This window comes from Enoplosus armatus, chromosome 22 (assembly GCF_043641665.1).
Source record: "Enoplosus armatus isolate fEnoArm2 chromosome 22, fEnoArm2.hap1, whole genome shotgun sequence".
NCBI lineage: Eukaryota > Metazoa > Chordata > Actinopteri > Centrarchiformes > Enoplosidae > Enoplosus > Enoplosus armatus.
Genome location: NC_092201.1, coordinates 16096431 through 16114302, shown reverse-complemented (window position 1 = coordinate 16114302; position 17872 = coordinate 16096431). Strand labels below are relative to the sequence as shown.

Genomic DNA, 17872 nt, shown 5'->3' with positions numbered 1-17872 from the left:
GTGAATACCCTAGTTAACGCGGGCCTCCGAGGCAAATTGCTGGCGTCGCAATGCATCTTTTAAGTGTGCGCGCCTGTGGAAGCCATTCTTTCTCTTCCTCCTACAACAAGAGGTCTCTGAAGACTCATTAGTCACAGTCACCTCTAAGTAAAGGAAGGAAGATGGAGGGAAGAGAGTGGAAAGGCGGGGGGGGGGGCAAACGCTGACTGACTATAAAGTTAGAAATCGTGACGTGATTGCACGCGATAACGTCAGCGCAAGCGTACAGTAAGTCTGCTTGTATGGGGGAGCTCTGATGAAGGTTGAGCTGTTATAGGCGCAGATAGGCGACAAAATAAAGGAAGAACCTGAATCACTGAGTAAATAAGTGGAGAAACGGCAGGGGGGTGGGGGGGGTCTCACTGAATGGTTTGATGATGCTGTGGTCTTGACAGCGAGCAGCACGCTAAGTTCATGCAGTGTGTCATCTGAAAACGTCTAACGGGTCTAAAGGGGCGAACACTGTGTATACATGTTTGGGAATGACCACACTGTAAGGTCATGGTGCCCCCCCCCCCCCCCCCACCCCACCCGCTGTCACTTTTAGATGGCTACCACTGTAAGCAAGCCAGTGCAGCTGGAATCCGATGAAATCTGGCAGGATTTTAGAGAAAATTATTTAGTCTGATTATGTGTAGCCTCACAACCCCCCGCCCCCCCAAAAAAAACTAAATGTCCCAAAATCCAAACCTAATAAAATCAACTGTATATTTGACATAACGACCTTAACTCAAGCTCTAAGTAACTGTTTTTGGCCGACCTTACAACAGCATCCCACTGTATATATATATATATATATATATATATATATATTTATATATATATTTATATTCACGAAAACTAATACTATAAAAAGGGAGAGCATATTTTAAAGATAATAAGACCACAAAAGTAGTAGGGGGAAAGGAAATATATTAATTACATTTTGTGCTGTGCATTTGATTTCCTGTGTAAATGCTAAAAAAAAAAATTCAATTTTTCAGTTGCCATAGGACACTATAATTCTCCACTGAAATTGTGTCCTTATTCCCAAAGTAGCTGATATTCCTTTTTTTATTTATTTTTTATTTTTTTTAACTGGAAGTCCGGTAGCAGCTAACCAATATATACCCGAATTCCCTAATAGAGAGATATGCAGAGGGTGCACTCGGCATTTGTATTTTAAGAAAGAGGAAATGCGAGGGGCAACGCAAGGGCCTTCATCAGAGACGCCTGCGATGGGCCCGGTGTTAAACGTCCTCATCATAATTGGTGCACTGATGTCACACATGCTGTTGACATTTGAGAAACAATGTGGCCGTGGGAAACAAGAGGAGGGCAGGGGCGAGAGCTGTGAGGAGAGAGTGACGAGGGGGAGGGGGAGGGAGAGGAGGGAAAGAGGCGGTATTGCTAGTAGAGAGAGAAGGTGTAAGTGGGAGGGGGCTTGGTGTCAGTAAAGAGAGACAATAGATCCTGGGAGAGAATGTGTGGTTTTTTTTTTTTTTTTTTTGTTCATTGGAGTGGTTAACACCGTTACATGAAACACAGCTCTGCCTCTGCTTAGTCAGTCTCAAACAGCCCCCCCCCCCCCTCCAGAGGAATGGTGGTTATTAGTTGTCTATGTTTAGTTTGGTAATAAAGGTGTGCAAGCATCCCGTCATTAACCGCAACCGATATCCCCCTCTGTGCTAGAAAGTAGTCCAAAGTCTGCATTTTACTGTCTCTTATGTATGTGGCCCACAATGGGCGGGGCTTCGTGGCGTACTTCCTGATGGGATAGTCCTCGGCTTCCTTGGAAAAAAGATGGAGCCGATACGGGCGCTTCGTTCATTTTTAATCGGCTTTTAATCGGCCTCGGAAACCTCAGAGATTAGCTTTCTGTTAGCGTTTTGCTATATCTGCATTTGTCTGTGTTCACATCTATTCCCGAGGTTTGCTGATCTGTAAACAATGTAAACAATGTAAACAGTGGCCCGGCGCAAGGAAGAGGATCGGGAATCGCCCGCTGCACATGCTCTGTCGGTAACTGAGAGTCATTTTCGTCCGTCACTGAGATGTGACGTTTCTTTCGAGAGACGTGTCAGCTCTTTATTTCCAGCAACCAGCACCATGCTCACAGTTTTTGTGCCGGCACCTACTGTGCGTGTTCGATTCCTGCTAATTGGTCCCGAATGGAACGCAGCACATTATGCTCTCGATTCCGCCCTGCAGCAAATGCTGCGAACAGCCCGAGCCCGTCGGGTACCGGGGGGCTCCATCCGCTTGTGCACGGCTCCCAGCTCACTCAGCACAGCAGCCTTAACATCCAGGGAAGTCGAAGGAGGCGAGGCGAGGCTCACCGTCCCCGCCCCCCCCCCCCCCCCCCCCAGCTCCACCTCCCTCCTGGTAAACACTGGCACAGCTGCTCGCCGACCTTGTCCAACCTGCACACTGAGAGAGATAAGCAGCCCCCGGGACAATACAGCGCCAGTTACTGCTCTTACGCGTTCAACATAATCTCCACTTGCCGCTGTGCTGAAAGGTCAAGTGTAACTGTGCCCCCCCCCCCCCCCCCCCCTCGGCTGGAGCAGGACAGAGCTGCCGAGGTCGACGGGGGTTTCTGTACAGCTGCAGGTGGAAAGGAACCCTGGCCTGAAACAGATATAACTCAACCCGTATACACCAGAACCCCCCCCCCTCACACACACACCTCCACTTAAACCAACCTCCACCCCCTAAGCCCTACATCCCACCTTGTAATTGAGTTGACTGTCTCCTAGAGGAGAACTCCTCGTCTGGCGCTGAGGTTATGATAGCTAAAGCAGAGATTTTGCACTATAGTCAGGAAGCTAGTGCTGTAGCCGGCTAGGCCTGCTAGCCTACAGCTCAGTACTAATGATGAGATTCTTGCTTTGATGCTTATGTAAACCCCCCCCCCCCCCCTTCTCTCTCTCTCTTTCCCTCCTCTGTCTCTTTGTGCGGTGCAGGTTTTGTGTGGGAGACAAGTTTTTCCTGAAGAACAACATGATCCTGTGCCAGACAGACTACGAGGAGGGGCTGATGAAGGAGGGCTACGCTCCCCAGGTCCGCTGACCCCCCCTGCACGCCACGACGAGGAGCAAGAGGAGGAGGAAAGAGTGGGAGAAAAGAGAGACTGAAGGAGAGCTCGTAATCACACAACAAAAAGCACTATTGCCTCCTGTCCAGCTCCTGTCCCCCACATGTACATAACTAAGCAAGGCCTCCCCAGGAGGGGACACACTGCTGTACAGAATAGCCATAGAGACGCCTGTGTGGCAGGAAAAAGGCCCTGGAAGCCTACAACAAACTACAAGTATGAAAAAAAAAAAAAAAAATAGTTTGTCCATTTCTTTGTTTGTGACTTACGGATGTTGCCTCTCTCCTCCTGGGGCCGACAAACACCTGCCTCAGAGCAGCTTCCAACCGACAGCTGATCCCGCTGGTTGGAAGGGGAAAAAAATAAATAAACAAACAAACAAACAAATAAATAAATAGAAAAAATAAGCCCACCCAAAAGCGGTCTTGTCTCATCTTATCTGACAAGGACAGACAGCACCCCCCCCAACCCCCGACCCCACCCACCACCTGACTGCACAGTCCGACAACTTCTACTTGAATCTAAAACACGCCGAGGTATTGTCAATCAATTTTGAGATGAACCACCTTTTTACTGTATGATATCGGATTCAACACACGGTGAATGTAAACTGAAGAGCAGCGAAACAAAACAAAAACAACAAAAAAAATGCTGATGACTGAATTTGTTGCTGTGTGTGTGTGTGTGTGTGTGTGTGTGAGTGTGTGTGTGTGTGTGTGTGTGTCAGGTTGAGGACTTCTTCAGTCTCGTGAGGCTTGGTCTGGTCCATACAGTCAGTTCGGAACCTTAAGATTCCAACAAAATTCATCGATTTACAATTCGACTTTTAGCTCCTCTGAGCTAACACGATAGCCAACCACTTCATGAGATAATAAGATAATAAAGTGTCTCAAATGTCGTGTTTTCAGCGTGTTCTACTCCCCCCAAGTGGCCAAAAAAACAAACAAACAAAAAAACAATTAAAGCAGCTTTAAACTTTATGGACCAGACTTTGTCGAGACCGTCCGTCGTGGGGGCGGCAACAGCCAGTTCCGTACCTGAAATGCATTCACCGTCAGCAGTGTTTGGGACTCCGGGCTCTGTTGTTGTGAAGGACTGGTTTGTGTGTGTGTGTGTGTGTGTGTGTGTGTGTGTGTTTCTCGTGTCTTTCTATTTATTAAAACCTTGCATTCACGCTGGTCAAACTGAAATATGTGTGTGTGTGTGTGTGTGTGTGTGGGGGGTGGGGGTGGGGGTGGGGGGTGGGGTTAGGGTTAGGAGTCGTAGGGGTGTAGAGATAAGTCGGGGATGGTGGGGGGTTTGGTTACTTTTTGTGCACTATTTATTTGGTAAGCATCCAGTGCATCACCCTGTTGTCCAAAAATTTGAGTCGCCTCTCAACGCGGCCTCGGGTTCAGTTAATTGCGCTCTGCAGCAGGTTCAGTCGCCTCGAGGCCCCAGTCATCTCGGTGCACGGCCTGGCCCCCGCCCACCCCCGCCTGCTGCAGAGGAGCCGCGTCCTTTTTCTACTGAGACGAAAACGAGACTTTCGATCTCTCTCAGTGTTAAATATCTACGGCGGCGCTCTACAAAAAATTTCTTAGCTGGAAAAGGGAGAGAAAAAAAAAACACAAACTTTTAATTTGTAAATTGTGGGTGTACATAAAAGAAATATTCTTTTTTTTTTTTTTTTTGCTTGCTATTGTACAATGATTTTCTTTTTATGTGTCATCCAGCATGAGATGTTTATTTTTAGGGCAACGCTTTGTAAATACTGTAATTGTAATAATTCTAAGCACAAATGTAATACAGTTTTATTGTGTTACCAGTGAGCGTGGTGTGTTCTTTCTCTCGTTCGCAGCGAGTTTGGCGGTTGTTTCGACAGCTGGCAGGCTTTGAAAGTTTGCAGCACAATACTTTACACGTCCATTTATAAGTCACTGTGTTTGCTGAAGCAGCTAAGGTTAAGTATCTAGCTCAAGGGCACAGCATTAGATGCAAACCAGCCGCCAGAAAGAGCCTGTCCCCTGTCCATTACCCTAACCAACAGAGCATGTTGCGGCCCGTGATATATGATTGATCTAAAGTGCAATCATTTCCTCGGTTTGTTGTCTCTGCTGCTTGTAAAATGCTCTTTTTTATTTATTTTTTTCCCTCCCCGTTTTTGCTCTGATGAAAGGGTGGCGCACGAAAAACCCCCCCCCCCACAGTGAAGAGCCTTGGTTTGCAGGGTTGAAATTTCCCATACAAATGAGATCCTCACACATATATATTTTTTAAATCCATCTTTTGTTCAGCTCGAAAAAACACAATAGCTTTCATCTTGTCGGAGGGGGGGGGGGGGGGGGGGGCGTAAAAGTGAGATTCTTCTATTTTTGGGTACAGTGGCGTCAAACATGGAGAAAAAAAGAGGAAAAACCAACGCATCATTTATACTCAGCAGCTTCAGAAGGGGGGGCGGGGTGGGGTGGGCACACAGTTATCTCCCTGTGGTTGTTTCAACTAATTACCTGGATTTCAATTAAGAATAATCTGGAATGTCGAGGTAAAACATTTGGATTAAAGTTATTGCTCTAATTAGCGAGGTGCCTCCAAAGTGCCCTGTGAAGTTTGTCGACACCGACGCTCACATCATATTACGGAGCATAATATCCAGGCCAATTATGCTAATTGAATTTCCTTATCCAGAGACATGAAGAGGAGAGGGGAACTCTTTGATTAGGCTCAAGCTGCTGAAAGTCCTTTTTGGCAGATGAAAATACTCAGAGTCGATGGGAGATTACAGCCTAGTCCACATTTCAATAATAATAAAAAATAATAAAAATGACTGGCAACCAGAGGGAGAATTCTCACCAATGGCGGGACGACGTCGTGTGTCATGTTCTGTTGTGGCTGAGCTGCTCTGGAGTCAGGTGTTTACCCCCGAACCCCGCTGCTGCTGCTGCTGACAATGTGGCGCCGTCATGGGGGTGGGGGGGGGGCATGGCCCCTCCAGGTGTTTCTGTGAATTTGAATTGTCATGCCTTACTGTAAACATTTGTGATACGAATCAAAAAACAAATCAATAGGGGGTTAGTGTCATGTGTGTGTTATCTACTAGTTGGGTCAAAAGGTTTACACTATCAATAGCTTTTGGCGATGCTGCTTGACCCCCCCCCCCCCCCCCCCCCCCCCACCCCCCCCCCACAAAAAAAAGGTTTAGTTCTCTATGATGGATCACACAAGTTGATTTATTTACCATACTGAAATGAATGGGGAAAAAATGGCCTCCTGCAAGACGGGGGAAAACACAAAAAAAAACAAATGCATCCCTCCTTTTCTAGCTACCATATACACAGTAATACAATATATATATAATTACTATTGTAGAACTAAAACATATGATCAAGGAGACACATAAACTATGAAAGGACAATATTCATTTGAAATGCAGGGTATATGGAGTTTTCAGAAAGTCCCAGGTACTAATGACACTGGCGGCCCCCGCTAGGTGAACGGCAGTCAGCATCCTGGGCATCGGCCAAAACACTGACCGATTTCACTGTGATTTATATTGATATTGATATTTAGAATAACGTCACCGCCTGTGATGTTCCTGTTATTTCTACCACTGGCTCCGTGACACACTTGCTAGCTCGCGGTTTTGCGAGTTACTTCGGGCAGCTGACGTTACGAAGCAACCGACACCAAATCCACGCTACCATCCTCTGCTGTGGCTAACACGGAAAGGTTGAATGTTACAAAGAGCGCGTCGGCAATCTTTACACAGTCTGTGGTTTAACCCAAACGAGTTGCAGCGCAAAAGCCGGATGTTGCCCCATAGGAAATATTGATAATGTCAACTAAAAGTATTGGTTGTTCACTTGCGTCCGAGCTAAAACCCCATAAACACTTTAGAGGGGAAGGCCGAACTGCGGGGCACAACACTGCAAGACTGTGTTTTACAAAAGAGTCTTTAGTACAATCTCAGCCGCTCACTTGGACCTTCGGCGGAAAAAAGAAATACATCAAAGTGGAAGGAGCCCCCTACAAAAAGTAGAGAAAATGAACCAAAAGAGAAAAAAAAAGGCTCGGCTGCGTCCCTTTCAGCCGCAGCGAGCTGACGAAGCACTGAGGGGAAAACAGAGATCCCGAGCTCTCCCACGTTAGGGTCCGCAGTCATTAAGAGCATTTAGGGAAAAGCATTAGCTGCCAGGCTGCGTATAGTTAGCGTCTTCATCCCTGCGTTACAGCTGACCCTGGAGTTAGCGCTGGGTGTGCAGTTAGCCCTGCTCTCCTTTGCCAAACAGCTCCAGGGGCAAAAATAATGATCTTTACAGACATGCCAATGCTATCTGGACCAGATAACACTGCTTTAATGACTCCTTATCCTTTGGCCCTTTCAAGGAGATGGGCGCCCTGGAAAATATATGCCTGTTGTTGGGTCATTAGCTCTTTATTGCAGAGATAATGGACTTTATGTGTTTTTGGTTCTGATTTGAATGTACTAACCCGACTGAGTACAACCCTCCGAAAAGATTAGTCAGCCCTCGGCAACAATGCGCAACACCCAGGTCACCATTACTGATTCGCCAATCAAAGGAAGGCGGCCAAAACAAATTACGACATTTGCTCCATAAAAAAGATGGTTGTGTTGTGGGGGGGGGGGGTTTGTGCTTTGTACCAAAGTCGTGGCTCTCATGGAAGTTAAAGAGCCATCTCACCGCTCATCATGTGGATACTCCATCTGGGCTGGTAATCTGTGTCGCCCATCAAAGCTAGACCCACTTTGGAACTATTCGGGGGCCAGTCAAAGGAGCCCGGATCAGATTTGGAGCCCTCCAAGCTAGTTCCATACGACGTTCTTTAATTTCATGAGCAATACTCAAAGATAACGACTGTGGTGTAAGAACCCTGCTTTCCATCGACTGTCAAAGTTAAAACAGCTGCTTTGGCATCCCTGACTGAGGTAATGCCGAATCTAACATGGTCCCCACAGAATGTGTCCTACTCAATCCGGCGATCCCTCGACCCAGCAGTCCATGACAAATGTGTCCTTGTTTTTCTATTCTTTCTCTATGTGCAAATTATTGTTGGCAAGAACCTTCAAAGATGTTACGGACGTGGCGTGTACCTCCGGATGATACCCCAGAGGATAAACCCTAATGTTGCTGATGACCCCTAACCTATCATTTAGTGCTCACAGTAGACCAATATTTGACCTTGTACGCAACAAATATTAAAACGTATGCCCCTCCATGTGTTTTTCTTCATGCCATTTGTGCCGTCAGGTGCAGAATGCCACACACAAGTTCACTTGTCAGATTACCCTCAAAGTTGTTAAGTTTTTTGGTGTGAATGTTTTTTTCCGCATAGAGAGTTAGTTCTTGACTACGTGTGGTCTTGGTTACGAACTGGACAATACGTTAATTCTCTTTCGTAGAGCAGCTTATACTATGTCAGGGCAAAGTCATGTAGAATTGCATGGCGCAATACCCGGAAATGAGTTCGCATTTTTACACTTCCGCCCCCCCCCCCCCGCCGTCTCGAAGTCAGTGCAGTTTTTGGTTAGATGCCTGATATAAGGTCTGTGGTTACACACAAGCGTAAAGAGATTTCCACGTTTTGTTCTACGACATTCAAACATATCAGTAGCGGTTGCTAACAAGCAGCTAAATGAGACTACAGAGGTTGTCGCGGACATTAACACGGAAAGTCAGCAACTCACTAGTGTGTTTATCCTCTACATCTATCTGTCTATATATCTATATCTATCTATAGTCTCTTAAAAGTGAAGCTCAGCGGTGGTGACGGTGAAGCAATGCGACCGTGGTGTACTTCCTTTACAGCCTGACGTTAGCTTTTTACTTCTGGCTATTTACATTTCAAAACTCATAAAAGGTGGTGTTCATTAGTGAAGATGATCTCGCTGAACAGAACGTGTGAGCGTCATAAACTTTTGTTTTCGCCACAGAGCTTATTTTCTGCAATTAACCCCATTGGCTTTTTGTCGAGGGAACCAGGGGCGGCGCTAACTTCCGCCATTCCATCGACACTCCGTCAACAGGCTCATCTGTACCGTTAAACTTTGCGCTATCGTGCTGTCTCTTCAGTAAAGAAAAGGCGCCCGATGCAGAGTCGCAAGCTAACCCTGCTGATGATCGACATCCGAGACGTCAGCGTCCCCGAGACACGCAATTAGCACCCCCATTGATTGCGTACTCGCAAATCTCGAAAACCTCGAGCTCCAGCGCTACTCCGACCCCAGTCGACTGATCTTCTATTCAGAGAACGTCGGGCAAGTTATCATCACTGAGGAATCGCTCGTCTTTCTTCCTTTTGATGCGGGAGGGTAAACGCTACCAGATGCCCATTTAGGCCCCCCCAACACACACACACACACACACACACACACACACACACACACACAGCTGACCAACAGAGGCCATTCACTGCAATGCCATTTTAAGTTTTTTTTTAGCGATAAAAGTGGGCCTCTATAGTAGCGCTAAGAGAAATATTAATGCTCTTCTCAGATGGCAGCGCTGATGTCAATATTGTCGTATCTCAAACACTGAGAACTCGTTTGTTTGTTTATATATGATTTATATTGAATCAAAAGAAACAGACGAAGCCGCCGTGTGTTTACTGATCCGGCCGCAAATCAAACATCCAATCTGGTCATGCTGCTCCGGGAGGCGGGTGGGGGGTCGGGCTCCTCCGTTTCTCCCAGTTAGTAACAGAGATCTGTGGATTTCTGTTTGTTTGTTGCCCCCGGTTTCTCCCACTGCCAGTGTCATGGCAATCAAGGCTGAATGCACCCAGAACAGGGGGAAACGGCGCCACCCTCCCTATCCCCCATCGCCGGCGTGCCGACCCTGTGTGTTTACGACGCGCTGTTTCCATATGACCTAATCTCAAACAAATTGGAAAGATGATTGTCATCTGCAGGGGGGCAGGAGCTGCATTATTCTCAACAATAACCTTCAGAAAACCTTTCAGGAGGGGAAAAAAAAAAAAAACAGAAAGGGGAAAGAAAAAAAAACAAAAACGAAGAAGCGGATTATTCAAAAGGCAATTTTCTCTCAGTTTCTGACCCACCCAGCTTGTTTGGTGGAGAAGCGTTGCGCGATGAAACATCTTATTTTGTTGTGTGAAGCGGTGGAGGAGACTCGGAGCTCTCTCTCCCCCCCTCTCTCTCTCCTCCCCTCTCCCTCTGGAGGATGAGTGTAATCAAACAGGCAGATGGGGGATCTAAGGAGAACTGTGTGTATCAGCAATAAACAGAGGTGCCGTTTTAGAAAATATATATATACGGAAAGCAACGGATGTCCTTACGAGAGCGCCTTGCCGGTGTGGAGGTTTTCATTGGACGACAGTTCAGTTTAATTCACACGATGAACGAGTTGGTCTGCGGAGCCCCAGCGGCACCTACAGTGTTCTCACAGACAAACCTAATTAAAATGAGAGCGCGTGAGCGAATGAATAAGTGAACAATAAACCTGTTGTGTCTTTATTTCAGAATGCGCCCTGAATAGAATATTAACCCTTGAGCAATTTACCGAGCCTGCAGACTTGTTGCCTTTTCAGTAATAGGCCCAGTGCACCACAAGGGTTAGGATCTCCACCAATCAGGTCTCACGGAACATCACACGGACGCCATAACCTCCCGTCATTAACTCAACCTGCACGTCTCACCCTGCCGACCGCCAACTACCGCTGCTGAGCGCGTTATTAAGGAGGCTGTGGACTGGAGGTGCTAACAACAACAGCAGCAGCTGAGCGGAGCTCCACAGCGGAGCGCGCCCGGCTGTAATTGTGCGGTGGGAGTGCACAGGGGCCCGGCTTCATCAGGACGCTGGGCCATCTGTCCTAATGGGTCCTCCGGAGACTCCGGGGCCGGTGCTACTCCTGCCAATCCCGCGCCGTCCTCCTGACACCGTGGTCTTGTGGGTAAGGGGGGGGGGGCACGTTCCTCGCTGTAATTACTGCCCACCATCCCGTCACAGATCCTGACGCCATCCTAATACCTATACTGAAAGGTGGCCCGCAGAGGCCTGCAGAGGATGAGGGAGCTTCATGGCTGATCCGTCAAAAAGCAGGAACGGTGAAAAGTCAGTTGGATTGTGGATTGCTGTGACAGACCCCCCCCCCACCACCACCAAATCCAAAAAGTGCACCGTTAGCTTGTATTAGCTTTGGATTCAATTTCATTAGCGCGATGCCCGTACTGCACTGTTAAATAATACATGCGCGCTTGGTCAATATGTTGCTTTTTCTCACAGCTGCTATCAAGCTCCCTCCCCTCCGTTTGTGTGGTGAGACGGGTTTGTGTTGGTGAAGTCATGAAAGACGTCTTTGGCCGCCTCCACAATTGACCCCAACTTGCACAATTTGGAAGAGGACGCCCACATGCAGCACTTGTAGGGTGTAAATCACTTTGGGGTGGAATACGTGGGCAGCGTGACAGAGAGAGAGAGAGACGGAGATCGGAGCTGCGTTTGTTTGTCTCTGGAGCGGAGCAGTTGAGCAGGACCGCCTCTGGGGAGCGGCTGGGCCAAAGCCATTGCCCCAGGCTCTACCCCGGGGTGGGCTCCCAGCCCCCAAGCAGCGCCACCGAGGCACCAGGACTTACCTGGGAGTGCCTGCAGGGACGACAAAGAAACCAAAAACTGGGAGTATGAATTATAGATGTGTGGCAAAGCTGCTTAACAATACGGCATCGCAGGGGGGGGGGGAGGACTTCTAGCTGCAATCGACATGTTACATAACAGTTTTTTTTTTTTTGTTTCCGCTACGGATGCACCATTGCATCGTCACTCGCTCCTCTCACCTGTCCCGAGACCCGTCGCAAACCTCCCAGTCGCGTTTCGAACGTCGCAGCCGGCGGTCCGCGGAGTTCGTCGCCATCGCTGAAGTGAAAGGTCGAACGGGAGCACCTCGCGGGGGGACTTTGCATGGCTCTGGGTTGGAAACACTGAAGGTTTGCGTTTGAAATTCGGACGGAAAAAGGAGCTGTCCCACAAGACGGCATCCGCGCCGGTACCCTCAAAGCGGCCCCCAATCAAAGCAACTCCTCCAAGACCTGTTTATTGGGGCTGGCGTTAAGAGGTACTCCTCTTCCCCACTTCCCCTCCCTAAACTTAATCAAGCGATGGAGTGAGGAAACAAGGGGTAGCAGATAAAAGTGTTGGGAATGGTAATGATGCCAAGTAATGATTTCCCTTGAGGAAATCTGATCTATTGCCACGGGGAAAAGATGGGGAAGAAAGGCCTGGGAGCGGAGGGGATTGGGGGGGGGGGGGGCCACATCAGCATTTCATGCAGGAGTACCTAAGGCATCGGGGAGGGAGGAGAGACCAAATAATGGAGAGGAAAGATTTTTTAGCACCCTGTGGGTGGCTTCATCTCCCTCTCTTTCCTGTCTCTCTCTCTCTCATTCTGACTCCCCCCCCCCCCCCCCCTCTCTCTCTCTCTCTCTCCGGTCTCTTCCTCCCTCCTCTCTGCGCTCACAGCAGATAGCGCGCATAAAGACAGAATGCTCGAGGGTGACGACGGTCTGGCGCAAGTTGAAATGAAACAGCTTAAAGGTGTGGTTTAACAATGTTCAAAATTCAATAAGTGCAAGGTAAACAATAAATTGAAATGTGTCTGAGTCAAGAGGGTAGGAAAAGGTGTGTGTGTGTGTGTGTGTGTGTGTGTGTTGGGGGGGGGGGGGCAAGAATATATTTATTGATCCTATTGTCAAAAATGAATCCTCCTGCCAAGGCTGGTGGAAGGAAAAGAAATCAAACGGCCCCTCGTCTGCGCTTCCTCCCAAACCCCAGACAGAGCAGATGAAGAATGTCAGATATGTATTTTCTCAGAAGGTGGTGGAAACCAAACCTGAGATAAAGGGGGGGGGTGGGGGGGGGGGGGGGGGACTTATATTCATCAGGTGAACGCTCCGTCTCTGCTGGTTGTGGAGATAGACAACTATTTGCTAACACATTTGAATCAGAATCAGAAATACTTTATTGATCCCGGGGGGGGGGTTGTACAGTCCCGGTGCTCCCATTCAAGAGTGGAAAGTAGCATAAATTTAGAACTAAAAGTATGTACAAAATGTAAAAATAAGAAGTAGAAAATAAAAAATATACACATTTACAATATTTAAGTGAAAAATACAAGTAAAAAATATACACAACAACAATGTATATGTATGTGTATATATATATATATATATATATATATATATATATATATATATATGTAAGTATTGTACTGTTGTGTATGGCTACATATGTATTGCACTGAAAATGTTTTGCAATAGCAATTCGATATGGTATCGATATGATAATATGTCAGTGTTGTGTCAGCTGTTTGTCGAGGTCCTCTGCCTGCCACAACTTTGCTTTTCACCCCCCCCCCCCCCCCCCCCCTACACAAGGGACACACTACTTCCTGCATTGGAGCTGGCGCCGAACACGAGGCACGTCCTGCAGAACTGTCCGTTACGAGCGTGATCCTTGATGAGATGCGCGACTCCAGACTCGTTAAGCAGCTCCAAACTTTGACGAACGCGACAAGGAAGGAGTGAATTGGCTTTTTGACTTTTCAGTTCCATTTTGGGGAAAAAAAGAAAACTGTGTTCATACTTATACCCAGGTGACATATAAGCTACGGCGTGCAACAGAATTACTGTAAGTTGCTCTGGGCCTGCATACAAATCCCAGAGCGCAGCAGCTCTGTTCCTCTCATCCCTGAACAGCTCATGATCTTCTTTTCCAGCACTGTCTTTATCCACGAAATACAGCTCAAGAATCTACCTACCTCTCAATACTCCATGTATATACATACATATATATATATATATATATTAGGGTTGGGCCGAATCAGGGACAAATATTCCACATCATCGAGCACTGCTGAGATGCTTGTCAAATGTCAGCAGCATGGCCTTGAATGCACCCGTCTCGGCCGCACTGAAAGAAACCGTTTCTTTTGCGATTGCAGCATCGGTACACTGTCATCCGTCACGCTTATGCTTTGGAAAAAGCCCCAGATATGGTCGGTTGGTTGGTTGGTTGGTTGGTTGGTTGGTAGCCAGCTGTTTCGCCTGGGGCCAGTTGCGTGGGATGGCGACGCTGCGTATTCGACGGGATGGTGCACACGCAAATGGTCGTGCAAAGCGCGGATTCCATTCGCACAAATCCTGCACCAGCGCTTCAGGAGTCTTGTCAAAAGTACTGCCAGATGGGCGAGGAAGGTTAGAAAAATCCCACCCCGTGGTACCAAGTGAGAAATTGGGAAGCTGGGCTAATATGCGCACAAAATACACCGTTCTCCATCCATTCGAGCAACCGTGGACCACGAGCAGCAATTTATTTTGCCTCCAAATGAGTCCCCCCTCACAATCTGATATGTCAGCGTTCAGTCTTCGACCTACCAGGAGCAGATTTGTCTGCGCCTCCTCGGCCTGGAGAGACGTCGAAATGATCGTACGCAAACTGCTATAATAGTCGAGAACATACTGCCTGTCAAGTTTATGACCACGGTGTACTATATTTCGGCATTCGGCAGGTTCTCAAGCAATCGACCCATGGTCCGTACCGTGGCGCTCCCTCTTCTGGACCCGCTCAAGTTCCTCCTGTTCCATCCCTAGCGCTGTCCCACGACGCCATCTGTTCTGTCCCCCCCACCCCGACCGCAGGGCCGAGATGGAACGACTACCTATTAATCATTTCGGATCCGGCTCTGCGGTCCGGCGGCACTGGGTTCTACATGTCCCGCGTCCTCTTTGCGTCCCCGGCCGCAGGTACTGAGCTATACTGCCCCTGTCTCGCCTTCGCATCCTGCCACCAGTCAGTGTCATCGCTGCTCCATTACCCCGCCCTTCCGCCCCACCTGCGCGCACTCCCTCTGTCTTTTCGAGGCCTAGCCCCCACCTCCCGTCACGCCCGAACCTCCAACGGACTTTTGCTGCAGCGTGTTCCCAGATTTCAAATGCTCAAGACAATGCACACAGTCGTAACCGGAGGGAGTGACGGCTAAAACTACAAGCGTAAGTTGCGATCAATCGGAGTTATCCTTGAAAGCCATGATCTGGGACTGCCGCAAAGTCAGTGCTTCCACCCGACCACAGACTGCGTTCTAAATGTGGCCCATGTAGTCCGCACCGTCTTCATTTGTGAATGCGAATAGTGTACAGTCTACTACATGAGCGCATACACGGACGTTTACTATTTATTAGGCTGGTGTCGTGGTCACCACGTCCTGCTAATTTGACCAGAGATGGTTGATGAGTGAACACAACATCTTTGTTAAGTTCTTGTTGAAGCGATGGCCAAATTAAGAGCCGCACATTAATCCTCCTCAAACGCTCCCTGGTGGTTGATGCCAATGCGGAAAGCAGGAAGTGAATGATGACGCTGAATACCGGACAGTTTGTCTCCTGCACTAATCACCGTGCCACCGCGTCGCATGTGTCTTAGCGGGCCCGGTCGAGCCGTCATGGAGAGGACCCGGGGGGATGAAATACGGCGGCCGGGTCTCTCCGCGGGGGCCCCGGCTCAGCTGCCGCCGAGGTGGGGTGCCTGACAAGCATAAATTATGTTAATAGAATTTAATAAAAAACACTTTATTCCAAAGGTTTCGGTACTTTGAAATGTCAAGATGATCTAGTGCGCTACCTGGAGAGAATTTTGAAGCTTAAGTTAGAACACTAAAATATTAAAACAAGAAATTGTGATCCCTCGTGAGGGATGGCGGCGCGCGATGAAAAATGGAGAACGCACGAGTGTGTCTCCCAGGTAGAGTTTTCTCCATTTATTAATTGATCTGAGTGCTGAATCTAGTCCTCCATTATGGCTCAGTACAATGAAGAAGATATTAAACAGATTTGGGAATACTTTAATGAAAGAATTGTCTCTTCCCCCCCCCCCCACCCCCCGCCCCGTCGTTTTAACTCCGTAATTTACAATCACGCGCTCCTTGTTATCTAAAAACACCAAAATTGTAATTAAGTAAGAAATTGGGCTTTTGTGTTAAGTTTGGTGATTAGTAATGACGGTCTATTGAAGAGTAGAATTATCAGAGAATGATTCTTATGAATACAAAAAAAAACACTGTTTTGTGTGCCACCCCCCCCCACCCCCCCACCTCTCCACAGCCACACACACACACACACACTATGGCAAAGGAAGGATGATGGTGAGACTGTAAATTATCCACTTCTGGTCGTTAATTGAACATTTCCATTGTTCCCATGACAGAATGGCGATTGATTGGCTGTTGGTGTATCCACCGCTTCTCTTGACCTGAGGATACAGACTGACGGTGGGGGGAGGGGGGGCAGAGGAACAGAGGAAGAAAAACCTCGGACATGGAAGTGTAAAAAACGAGAACTGGGGGGGGGCTGCGAGGGAGTAAAGTTGGGTGCTCGGGCCCGCAGTGTTCAATTACAGCATGTGGGAGGTTAAATCAATGACATTTAAATTGCTTAGGGTGATTACCTGCACTCCAATCACTGGGATCAGCATAAGCAATCTGCTGACCCCAGCCGCGCTCGGCCACAGATTGAAACGTATGAAGGAGCTGGCTGGATGGGTCAGCCTGGATGTGTGTGTGTGTGTGTGTGTGGGTGTGTGTACATACGTCCACCCGCCTGGTCTCGTGACATTTTTAAGATGCAAATACTACTCAGCACAAGTGGGAGGAATCAGTTTTCCCACCGGGATGTGATGAAGAGGAGGAGACCTGCTAGAAACATTACTGTCCGTTTAACCCAAATTCAAGAGGATTCTGAATCGTGTCATCTCTGCGTGTTCCCACTGCATACCGTACGGTGCTGCTGGTTTGAGTCCGTCGAACATCCGACCCTGTCCACTTTCACACCTTCCATTCTGCCAGAAAGGGGAGTTTCAGACGCTGATACCGATCCCTCGAATCTGGCCGCAGTCCTTGAGTTCACGTGTCTTACTTGCAGCATGTGTTTAATGCATGCACTTATACGTATGGGTGTATGGATGGGTGGTGCATGGGTAGCCTAGCCCGTGTTGTACCCGTGTTGTGCTGCAAGAAACATTTGGTCTGTACAGCGGAAAATGCTCAGAAGGATTTCCCACAACAGAACCATGTCTTTCCGTGGCGAGGGGAAAGAGAGGGAGGAAAACGCGGCCTCAAAGTGTGTCCACCCGGTGGTACCCGATCGGTTCACAACTCCCTTTGCCAGCCACTGAGTCGGATTCCTTCTAACCGTTCATTAATTTTTCAGAACCTCGGTGTGCCGTCGTATGATATAAATATCTGGCTCACCTCAGCGCCGCTGCGGAAGTGTGACTTTGAAGTTGTGCCTAATTAAGCGGTAGGTAGTTAACCGGCTGAACAATAAGGCGCGGGGGCTGAGAGCTGAGGCGACGAGAAGGACAGCTAATGGAACGGAGGTGTAACATGTGGCGGGCTGCGGGGAGGCGGCTGGGTGGTTTCGTGCGCTGTTTAGGCCGCTAACTGACCGTTAGCCTGTTAGCCCGATGGTCGAACTGAAACGTCAGCCTGACCCGCGCCATTTGTCCTGCTCGTGCGGCCGAGCAGCTAGCTACACCCACGAAACAATCCCCGGCACATGGATGCATATCGGCCACTAGCGCACCGCAAAGCCCGATGCCCCCTCTCTCTGGTCGGTCGAGGTTTTTTTTGTTTTCTGTTTTCCCCCAGAAACAGCCGCCGATGAGCGTCACAGCAGCAGACCTATTTGAATCCCTGAATAAATCAAGTGGTGCAGAGGTCTGGAGGAGGTCGTGGGTGGAACGGTTGGAACGT

The 17872-nt window shown here is 48.4% G+C and overlaps 1 protein-coding gene across 1 annotated transcript in view; it reads left to right on the top strand.

Annotated features, from left to right (window-relative positions):
- lmo3 (LIM domain only 3) overlaps positions 1-3090 on the top strand; it is a 28736-nt gene extending 25646 nt beyond the window's left edge. The window contains exon 4 of the mRNA XM_070928935.1: positions 2985-3090. Coding sequence (XP_070785036.1) covers positions 2985-3090 — 106 coding nt within the window. The remainder of the gene's footprint in view (positions 1-2984) is intronic.
- Positions 3091-17872: the final 14782 nt, after the last annotated feature.